At 42.0% G+C, this 11,758-nt stretch overlaps 1 protein-coding gene across 3 annotated transcripts in view; it reads left to right on the top strand.

Moving 5' to 3' along the window:
- Positions 1 to 6,333: 6,333 nt before the first annotated feature.
- gria1a (glutamate receptor, ionotropic, AMPA 1a) overlaps positions 6,334 to 11,758 on the top strand; it is a 74,898-nt gene continuing 69,473 nt past the window's right edge. For 2 of the 3 annotated variants that reach the window (XM_075481028.1, XM_075481029.1), the window contains exons 1-2: positions 6,335 to 6,856; positions 7,004 to 7,138. In XM_075481028.1, coding sequence (XP_075337143.1) covers positions 6,769 to 6,856; positions 7,004 to 7,138 — 223 coding nt within the window. In that variant the 5' untranslated portion in view covers positions 6,335 to 6,768. Of the gene's footprint in view, positions 6,857 to 7,003; positions 7,139 to 11,758 lie in introns of all 3 variants that reach the window. The other variant, XM_075481030.1, reaches the window with a different exon arrangement.

Raw genomic sequence — 11,758 nt, 5'->3', positions numbered from 1 at the left:
CAAGCCCTGATTTAAAAAAAGGTTAGCTTAACAGCCCAAGCCGTGTCACGATTCCCAATAATTCCATTACAGGTCGCTACTTTTTTTTTTTGGAAAATCGAATTGAGAGAGAGATTTGTGTGCAGTGAGTTTGTGCCGACTGGAAAACGAAATCCTAACCAAGGGGCTTTGTGACTGTTGCTTGAAATGCTGAGAACAATGATCTAGCATCCTCCTATTCCTAGCCGCGCTTTGAACGCATATGAACATTATGAACTGTCACTCATTCTCACTGGCGATTGGCGAAATGAACTCACCTCCTTCTCTCTTTCTTTTCCCCTGGCCAGTTGGCTTTCCAAAGCTGAGTTTAGTTTGTTTAGTAGATTTCTTCATCTTGCTTCCATTTCCTAGCTGACTTTCGCGTCGAAGCTGCGTAATATGATAAACATGTTTCCAATGGCGGGTGGCGTAAAAAAAAAAAAAGAAAAAAAAGTCGGGTGGCGTTTTTCCGCTCAGTTTTAAAATATAACGTGATGATAAAGGGATTATGTGGACTTTATTTTCAGAAAAACAAATGAGAATGCATGCTGATCTTTCCACCAATCAAAGTCAGAACGATTTTCATCATATATTAATTTGACATTTCTCTGAATAAAAAAAATTAAAAATAAAAAAAATTTAAAAAAACACCGGGGAAAATACCGAGGTCATGACCTGTGTGTCCTCAATGCTGGTTACGGCACTGAGCTCATAGGTATCTTTACTCACTTGAAGCTAAAAAATTCTAGGTCTCAAGACCAGTATCTGGCAGGTGCACTTAAATCTTTCTGTGTAGCACTTGAAAGTAAAGCAAGTAAATCGGAAAACCAGGAATCAGGAATCAACAAAAGCAAAAGCAATGAAAGTAAGATCAACTAAAAGAACATAACTAGCAAAGTCATCTCAAAATAAACTACTCAAATCAAAAAAATCATTTCTCTTTATATTTTTATAGAAAATGAATTTTCTTGTAGTTTTACAGATTTATTAATTTTTGCATCACTCATTTCATTCCATACATGTCCATGCAAGCCAAGCCCACATAAAACACCAACAATACTAATACGGATAAAAAGCAGTATAATACGTGACACTGCTTGATGAAAAACAACATGTCAACCTCCAGCAAATTAACTGCAGTGCAACAGGTACCTCTCGATTTAAAGTACTGTAATCTTTATGGATCTGGGCTTCTAACCATAGAAAGGTGTCTATATTATGTCCTGACTCAACATTTCTCAGCTATGGCTGGGTTTTATTCTGCCGCGTTCCTGAGGTCATAGCACACCAGCACTTGCACCCCACAGCCAAATTACTTTAAGATCACCTTCTTAAAGAAAAAGGCCCATCTGGTATTAGTACATTTGGTACATATTTGAAGTATATTTGCATCAAAAAGTGTTTTATTTGGGGAAAATTGGGACAAATTACAAGTCAAGTAGATGTGTGATTAGTTTACAAGTTATTATGATTGACTACACAAAGTCACGTGATTAATTTAGCTCAAAATTCTAATTTTCCAGCTGTTTTGGGAACAATTGATGGAACACATGTTCAGCTGGTGCCCCCGTATAAAACTGAACATGTGGTCCACAACAGGAAGAGTGCACACACACTCCATCAGCATCCAGGTTGAGCTTCACTCCACAACCTCTAATTATCAGTGACATGGCTGAACACCCAGGGTCCATCCATGATGCCCTTATTATTTTATATTTTTGGCACAGCAACCTTTCATAGTGAATGAGGGATGGAGAACGGTGTTCTAGTTCTTCTTTGTGTTTGTTTATCCAATTATTGCAGCAGGTTAATGATGTGACTCTCATGCAATGTCCGGCTTTTTTTCAACGGTGAGAAACAATATGTTTGTTAAAGTCGGCTAGATTAACTGTCTTTGTTCAGCCACAGCCCAGCTTAACACAACAAGAAAGCTACAAAGTTAACTGTCTAAAATGTGTTGAGAGCATTTCTGAAAACATGGCCTCTTTCATTCCCAGCTGGCATATGTTCAGGGTTTGGCCCAAGATCTGCATCTCCTTCCCTGTGCTCATCAAATACCGTAGCTAGTGTTGAGGCATGCACAAAAAACATTTTAACTAATTATTTTTGGGGGGGATTCTCCTCTGGTTTTGTTTGGGACATGGAGACTGAGTTTTGGGTACTGATGCTGGTTGTAGTCCTATGACAGAGACCTCAGGCTCTGGATCAGTGGCATAATTTATGGGTGTGAAACAGTCACCTTCAAGCCTACAGCCTATTTATAAAATTAAAAGTAAAAAGATCCATCTGTGTTGTTAGAATACTATGCAATCCACATCCTCTACGGTCTGCATGTTTGTGACTTTGTGCTAATTTGGGCTGCTCGCCGTATATTGCTTTGGTCATTACTGAAATGAACTGCCTGCATCTGTGCTCATAAATTAGTAGATTGTTTTTCTCCTCCAGAGCAACCCAACACATCTGTGCCTTTTGACTCATCAGGTTGGGAGAAAAAGTCAGTTTTCTATGGGGTGCACTCATATTCAAACTCCGTGCAGTTTCTGTCATTTATTCAGGTGTCTTGTTTGGATTGAGCGGCAGCTCGATGTCCCTGTTGATGAAACGGTGAATATTGGAGTTCAGCTTTTACGACTAAAATATTTCAAATCATCAAACCATACATGCCATTTTGAGAAAAATTTTATCAAATACTTTAGTTCTACCCCCAGCCACCTTCCATCTATTTGGAGTTGTGTTTGTGTCCAAGTGACAAATATCCATTACACCACAAAAGTCCAATATTCACTCATCTTTCGATCCTGTGTTTTCTTCTCCACTGATGTTTGAGGAGGATGTCTCGCTCAGGATATTTGTGTGTTTGTGCAATATGTTGTCTGTATTGTGCTCTACCAGGCTCCCAAATCTAAAAAAAAACAATGTTTTCGGGCTCTGTATTTGCCTAATACATCACATATCACGACACGACATGGAATTTTACATGGAAAATCTTGTGGCTTGTTGGTCAGCCCTCCACCTGTTTTCCCAGAAGAGGAATCAAATGATCAGCAGATAATCTTTATATTCATGCATCAAACATACCAAAACCTCAAACAATCTTACCTTCAATGAGAGTGAACTCAAGCCTTGTTATTGTAAAGAAGTATGAAACAGAGGTCCACAATGGAAAGGTTTTAGAGTAGTTTTTGCACGATGGTGTCCAGTTTCTGCTGTGTGTGGCCTGGCAGAAAGCTTACAGAAGCTTTATCATGGGTCGTGATCTACCCACTGAGCCACCACCATCCCCAAACGAACACAAGTGCTGAACAGCTCATGTGTGGTGGCACAGTATGCAGGGAAGTTTTTCACCCCCCGTCTCCACACTCAAACAGGAGTGGAGTAGATTTTGACAGATTAGCCTCATTATATGCTTCACATTGACTTCCATTGACCCCCCCCCCCCAAGACAGACTCTGAGATTATGATCAATGATGGAGACATCTTTGGGAGTGAAAAATACTTTTCCCCCCTTCTGAGGTTGCCTGATGGTCAATCTCTGCAGCCACTTGTTGTTATATCTTTAACTCCACAACAACAAGCCATTGCTTCTGCTATTGTTATTTTTCTGCTTAGTACAAGTGCATCTTTAGCCATTGTTACTAATATAATTCTAAGGTCTGTTTTGCATTGTAGATTGTATGGCGCTCATTACATATGGGACACTGCAGGCAAACACTGAAATAAACACGTATCAAACGGGATGGAAAAATTTGCATAAATCAAATGTCTCCTTGCGCACGGAGAATGAAATGCCAAGAGATGTGAGGGGGAAAAAAAATGAAGGAATGAAAACCTGCCCAACCATTTATGTCTGAGGTAACCCTTCATCATTTTGAACAAAAGCGTGGAAAATTGACCATTCTGCCTGAAACTATAGGACATCCATCACTCATAAATTAGATAACCTTTTACTTCCTGCATTTCTATTTCTCAAGCACACCAGAGGTAGACAGTCAGAGTTTAAATGTTTCTGCTCAATTGGCAACACTGGCAATCTAATTCAGCATAAGCTTCTAATCTTCTAAATTTCATTTTCTGGGAGAAATGCGTTACAGTCTCCTTGTGTTAGGGAAACAATGAGCGGGGAAAGTGATTTTAATTCAAGAAAGAACTCTTACTTGTGGTGAAAGATGTGTTCATCCTAATCCTAATTGTGTCAAAAGGCAAGCTGTCATTTTTTAAACATGCATCAGAGTACCCCGGGATAGTGGGCTCTGCAATCAGTCTCATGTGACTATCACCAGTGTTGGTTAATTTTGCACTCTACAAAACATGGGCCCATGTACCTCTTTTCCAGAAAATAATTGGCTGTAGCCGTCTGTAAATTCCTGGTTTCAATCATAACCCCTCTTATCAGCCGCTTGCCAGTCCTGTACTGTATGAGCGGGCCGGGGGAGTACAAAGCAGGAAGTCCTCTTTCCCATTCAAATTTAAAAAAAAAAATCATAATAAACCAAGCCAGTTTAAAGAATAAATCTTGGCAACACAAGGCCCATTTTCCAGAATGTTATCCTAAACTTTTAAACTGGAAACTTTACTTTGCAATTCAGACAGCGATTTGCATGAACTGTTGCCCTAAGCAACTGCAAAACCGAAGTCTTAGATGGCGAGCAAAATGCCTCAATCTCCATCTATTCATTTACTTTTTCTAATCCTGTATTAACAAGGAAGCAAAGAAGGAATCATTTTGCCTTAAGATCTCTGATCGTTCTCGTAACGAGCAAAAACTGTAAGACCTTAAATCATTTGAATGACATGAAAAATATGTCTGGGCCTCGTTCTTTGGAAGCTTTAGCTGCCACTTACAAAGTAATATTATAGTGGTTCATTAGTGGTGTGGTTAGCCCTGTTGCCTCAGATCAAGAAGGTTCTGAGTTTGAACATGCAAGATAGAGGGTGATTATTGTTCATGTAATTTTAACTATACAACCAGACTTCTTATTGAATTTTAAAGTATATGTCTCAACTGTATCGTCCCAGTGTTCTTTCAAAACACATAAAATGTCCATGATGCTGAACCTTCAGTTTCAGTCTGCCTCAATGCAAATAACCACAGTGCATGAACGACTAAGTCAAAGCTTCTTTTAAAACAAATGCTGCAGAGGTGATGTTGTGCATCTTTGTGTGCCTGTATATGTGTGTTCACTGGCAAAAACCATCTGAAACATTGGCAGATGGAGATTCTTCAGAGTTAGAGGCCTTGCAGCTGCTCCTGAGCTTTCAATCAAGCCACATGATCTGGATCAGCATAAAGAGTTTGGCTTTTGTAGCGGTGTTGTAGTCACACAAATTTAACCTTTTAGAGGCACTTTAAAGACTGATCATGCAAGGTTAGTTGGAAAAACTGTAATGGTTGCTTGAATTTGAAATATTGGGAAACAGAGTTCAGTCTGTTTGTCTCACTTTGGAGTGAGAGAGCAAAAAAGTTCCTCAAACTCGACCTACTCAGTTAGTCAGAAATGTTTGCTTGCAGTTCAGATTGCCGTACTCCTCTGGTGAGCTACCTTGCCCCTTATGAAATAATTATGCCTCATTATGCTCATCAAGATCATCAACTCAGTTGTATTCATTTCCCAGGTATTTTTTCATGTTTTAGCTATATTGCAGTTTTGTTTATGAGGAATCACAATAGTGACCATATATTCACCATATTGACCCACATCCATTTTCAAGTTCAAGTACAGTAGCATACCCCTGGCAAAATATGCAATTTTCTTCTTAACCGTTCATCAAACTTTGTTTCTTTAATCTTGATTTATACAAATCTAATGTAAAATCATTTGATGTTAAACACTTTAATGTTCATAATCAGTTTTACAATGATCCACTAAATCCGATATTCATCTTCTTGTTTTCAATAAAGCCTGCTTGAAATCCCTCTCTAAATCACAGCAGGCGCGCAGGACTGTATTTGTGGAATGCACATCTCCTAGAACAGAAAAAATAATCTCCTCCAAAAACACTGAGAAAAGAGTTGGAAATACACAGTGCGTGGAGCGAAGTGAAATGAACAGCCTGTATGAAATCCCGTGCGCCTCCTGAGGGACCTAACCTGTGTGCGCGCGCTCTGGGGGCGCACACTGCAAAAAAAAAAAAAAAAAAAAAAAAAAAAAGTATAATAATCATCCCGCAGGACATTAAACATGTAATGAGTGAGGAATGTCCATTTTCTTTCTCAGACGTGAGATCTTCCAGTGGGATGAGGCACCGTCACGCGTTTGTTGTGCAAACAGCCTTTTTCAGACAAATCTACCGTTTCCTTTATGAGAACTAGCCTTTTTCAGCAACAGCGATGCATTTCTTAAAAGAGAGATTCTTCCCCCACTCCACTTTACAAAATACAAGAAACAAGTGAAGCCATCGCGCCCGCTTTATTTGTCGGGGGAAATAATCCTCAAATTCTCATTAAGGCTCAACAGTTTTTCAAGAAGGGGCGCATTTTTTGCAGCGCGGCTCCTGCTGAAGTCATCCTCGTTCAGCAGCAGCCAAAGACAGGAGAGCATCGGCAGAGAGAGGGAAAAGAGGAGAGAGGAAAGGTGCCTCCTCTCGCCATTGCGATAATTGCCTCGCTGTTGAATCGGTGTCGGCGCTCATGCTCCTCTGACTGGAGGCTGCCGTAGCGGAGCAGAGAAGCGGGGGGAATTTGACTTCACACGCGGACAAACCTATGCTCGGATTTCGGCTCTTTTTCCCTTCGCCAATGCAAAAGGAAATATGCAGCGAAGCTTCACCATCCTCTACACCAGTTTACTGGGGATGTGCTTGGGTTCGAGCTCAAGTTTCCCAAGTAACATCAACATAGGTGAGCATAGCGCGTACGCATCAGACCTTCTTATTAACAAAAAAACAAAACGATAAAATAAACTTGAGCCTGTGCGCGTGTTGTTTTGTGTGCACTCCAACCTGATTTGTGCCTTATATGAACTCCTGATTCTCTGCTGCTCAACAGGAGGATTGTTCCCCACCGATTCGCACGAATATGAGGTGTTTCGGTTCGCTCTCTCTCATCACCAGGACATCCCCAAACTGGTGCCGCAGGTGGATATGGTCAAAATGGGGAATAGCTTCTCCATGACATACGCCTGTAAGTATTATCTCACGAGAAAAATGATTGTTATCGCTGGTAACTGTCCTGTTCTGCCTGCTCCCCCCGTCCCCCCTCTATTCAGCCTGTTGGACTTTGTAGGCAGCGCCTGGAACTCTATGGGCAGGGTGGAAAAAGCCAGTTTATGCTATAATCGCTGCTATCATAGACTTGCTGCAAAGCCAGTGTTTGTAGGTTGTCTTATTAATTGTTGCGTGGGACCGCGAAGGACTTATTTTCCTCTGCATGATTGCAGCCTGATTTGCGCTCTGTGGGGAAGCAAAGGGGATTTAAAAAAAAAAAAGCTGCCCCTGCAGCAGCCGAAGAACATTAGTGTCATAAAACATGAGGTTTTACAGCTACATGCATTTTAAAACGGCAGACACGGATCGAAGCGCGCTTCCTCCCTTCTTTAGCGAGGTAGTAAACAAAGAGGCAGAGCTCAGATCAGATCAAGGCTCACAGGCGATGCGAACAAAACGACTCCAAATGCCAATTAGTAATCAGAATAATTTTCTGAAAAAAACTTCCCAGGCTATTTAACCTTATGCATGCGAAAAAACAACAAAAGGCTTTCAACTTCTTTGACCCCAGTTTGATCTTACAAATGGATCATAATCCTTTTAAAAACAGACATTCCCGAGGGTGTTTCTATCTATTCATAGATTAATGTTTGTGTCAAGATTTGAAATTGATATAGGAGCATGTTAGCAGAGGAATTAAAGGGTTATTGGCCAGCTTTTGGACAAAGCTGTGGGGATGCCACTCTCCTCTGGGTGATAATGTGTGTCATTATGCCAGCCAAACGATAGGTCCAAGTCTGAGTTTAGCAAAAGAGATGTCAGTCTGAATAGCTTCTTCTGCACTTATCCGTCCTCTGGATTTGGAGAAGATTCTGTCTCCCTTGAGGATTTTCAGCCATCTTTTTTTTTCCTCATTCCATCCTCGACTCACACTCACTTTCCTGAAGTCGCGCACTTCCAGGAGAAATCCTCTGACAGCTGAACCTGTTTTTTCTCTCCGCCTGGTGTGTGTGCCTCAGTGACGGACATTCCATTACTACTCCCAGTCTTTGCATCGCCACTTTGAAACCTCCCCGTGGAATTCAAAAAGTGGTCGTTAGTCCATTTCCAGTCACGCGCAGGCCGCGGGTGACATTACCAAAGAGAGGGAAAAAAAATCTTTTCATAAAGACACTCAGTGCAAGCGTAATTACATTCTCACTCAGGCTTTTTTTAATGTTATGTGGTTGCAACATTTCTCTGCGAGTCAGTTATGAGCGTTGAATTGACTGGATTGGAAATAAAGCAACAGCACTTCAGGAGATTTATAGATATTCAGTGTTGGCTTTTTGCTGAATGCTGAAAACTACGTCTAAAAGGAAATTCACCCTTGTTTGCCAGAGTGTAGCTCAGATATATATTTTCCAGCTTAATGCTGCTGCCTCCACATAAAACCACAGGCTTTTGAATGCCATCTTTTCCAGATATGTTTTTGAAAATGCTGCACAAAGCCTGTGTAGTCCTCAGCCTCCACCTCGACCACCACTCGCCCCGCCCCTCAGCCATTTAGGCCAAAGAGCCGAGTAATTAAATGTAAACACACCCAAGATGCCCTCATTAGTGAGACAGTCTTTTGCTGAGAACAGAGTGTGACGTGAATGTGTAGGGCAGGCTGCTGCTGAATGTTTGCAGGAATTTTTCTTTTGGATCTAACACTGAGCCTGTGGCAGAAGGGAGGCAGGTGGTGGAGGTGATGGTGGTGGTGATAGTGGGGTATATTAATGTCTTTGTCACTGCATGCAGCCCCTGGGGAGTCAGCATCAGAGCAGACTGTTAAAGAACAACTCAAATGGCCAACGTGCAGCCTGTTGTGCTTCCTACATTTTTTTCTGTCTCTGTATTAAATGACGATGTACAGTTTGCTTTCAAAAGCTACGCAAAAGTGCGTGATGTTTTCTGTCTGAATGAGCAATTACTGCCCTAAATAACTTGCTCTAATTGTTGTCAGGGGACTTCTTGAAATGGGTTATTTGAACAAGGATCACATCCAGTATTCAGGTTTTCCAAGAGCTTCACTAAAACACTACACGTCACGACACACAGATTTCCTTCCCTGCTCTCTCCATCCAGTCACCCCGTCAACCTTCCACGTGCAATTTGACATCTTTTCTCTTTTTCCTCATGTCAGCCGCAATCACGGCTGTCCATGGGTATGATTGTGGGTTGTAGTAAGAGCATGTCAGTAAGATTCAAAGCAGAGGGAGATGACAAAAATGAAAATGACACCTCGTCCTGTTGTGTGTCACTTGTTCTAAAAGAGTATTTGGTTGTGGAGGCTATAGAGATGTGCATGTAAAGGAAAAGGAAGGGCTCCGGGGCTTGCTTATAATGAGTCAGATGAGCAATGCAGCCTATTCCTGGGTTTCTATTTAGCATGCCTGTGCAGAGGAGTGTGTGTTCCTGCATCTGGGTGCCCATTTTGTGTGGGATATCTTGAGTGAGTGACAGTTCACCTCTGTAAGCGTGTACGAGTGTGGGAATGTGCCCGGGGCTCTTGGGGGTCCATGAGTGTGCAAAGCAGCAGGGTGAATGGGCCCTTGTGCACAGGAATGAATGGAGCTCCGGATGAGGGTGATACTCATCAGCTGGCTCTTATGACCAGCTACTTCCTCAGAAACAACTCCGCCCACCACACACACACACACACACACACACACACACACACACACACACGCACAGACGCACAGCCGCACACACACACACACACACACACACACACACACGCATATGCTATAACACGCTTACTGGCACCTGCCTTAAAGACCAGGAGAAGGCAGGCTGGTGGAGGATTGGTGGGCAGGGTTTTGTGTGTGACTATGTGGGAGGAGCGGGGGTTAACTAGAGCAGAGGTGAAAGAGAGGACGATGCAGAGAGATAAACCATCTTCGATAAAAACAGTGAAGGGTTTGTTTTTGTTGTCATCCACCGTGGCTCATTTTTTTACCTGTGCCTTTGTTTTCGCATTGTCAGTGAGAAGGCTTGCAGGGAATGCTGTTTGTACAAGTAGAACATTAGTCACCATTCCCTGAAGTTAGATTTCACATTACCATAATCTGCAATTGACTTGGTTTATGATATGGACATCACTGATTCACTAGCTTTATGTCAAAGCCTGCAGGCTCACTCCTATATGATCTACTTTTCTCTTTGATGTCATCTGTGCAGTGAGAGCTTTGCTCTTTTCTGGGCCCTCCGCTGAATATTGCAATAAGGTTGAAAATGTCAGATTGTGGAATTTGTAATGTGATGTACATTTAGTTTTGCGAGTCACTCACTCGCCTTTGATTCTGTGTCCATCCTTAGGACAAACCTCTCATTACGACTCATTATTGCTCATAGAAAAGGCGATTGGTGTTGTCACAGTGATATTGGCAGGAGTGTTTCTTCGAGTGTGTGAAGGTCAGTTAAAGAGGACCGGGGAGAAGATCTACGAGGCAACACCGATCAATTAACCGAGCTTTGCACAGAGGACCTACCCAGCTGATCAATAGGTCACAGATGGGGGTAGGGGTTGGGATGGGGGATGCTTTCCCACACATAAAGGACACACGTAAATTACCACCAAATGACGGGATGAATGCAGGTCTATGTCAGAAACACCATATACAGGCAGAGGCAAGCCCAGGATATAGTCAAGCATTGGTGGTAAATCAAGTCCTGTACTGTTGGAAGTATATTTGAATTTCAGAAAGGTTTGCTGTCGATATTGAATATAAATATAGCTGCAACTATACCTACATGCCATTGAATATGTTTATTGGTGACACTGGAAGATGTATGGCTGTGGTCACGTTTGCCCTACAAACAGGCAGTAGTGCCACACGCTGCAAAGCAACAGGTTGTCATCGAGCTAATCAGGGAATGCTGAGTTATTTGTAACATATCACGCACAGTTGCCCAGTCATGACTCTGGCAAAAAGAAATGAAACATGGAAATACTGTCGGCACTGTGGTGAAAAACAGCACATTGGCTTGTGTGGTTTTGGTTTGAATGCATGCAATCATTCTGGGCAACTCTTCCGGATGCATCTACGGTGTCCCCGCAAAAATTATATTGTAGGGGGAACCTGGTTTGGTGGGTGAAAATGAAAGAACACTCATGTTCAACAGCAAATGTTTTAACCACATTCTTTACAAAAATCTTGGTGACCATTCACTAAAAGAACCAAACATCCCCGATAGCAGTCATTTTGGTCTAATCTGGCCTACTTTTTTCACTTATAGGCTGTGTTAAAGCAGTTGTTCTGAGGAAAGGTATGGCCCAAAAGCCCCAAAGAAAATGTAGATGTGGGCCATGTCTGGTGGATATATGGCTGAGTTTAGGCACGCACACCTAATCTTAATCAGTTAGTGTCAGCGTCAGTGAGTCATTAAAGGCCAACCCTGTCCAAGCAAACTGCAGATGTGTGACTTGTTTGAGCAGAACATCCTTTGCTATCTGGGATGGCGGTGATATTGCACAGTCCAATTGTTTGTCAAAATATGCCATCTTCAGTGTGTAGGTTGTCAGCTAGGAGGTTGTTTCCTTCAGTGTAGAGGACTGAAAACAGTAATCATA

This window comes from Odontesthes bonariensis, chromosome 13 (assembly GCF_027942865.1).
Source record: "Odontesthes bonariensis isolate fOdoBon6 chromosome 13, fOdoBon6.hap1, whole genome shotgun sequence".
Taxonomy (NCBI): Eukaryota; Metazoa; Chordata; class Actinopteri; order Atheriniformes; family Atherinopsidae; genus Odontesthes; species Odontesthes bonariensis.
The sequence above is the reverse complement of the archived record's forward strand: the minus strand, read 5'-3'. Positions and strand labels throughout refer to the sequence as shown.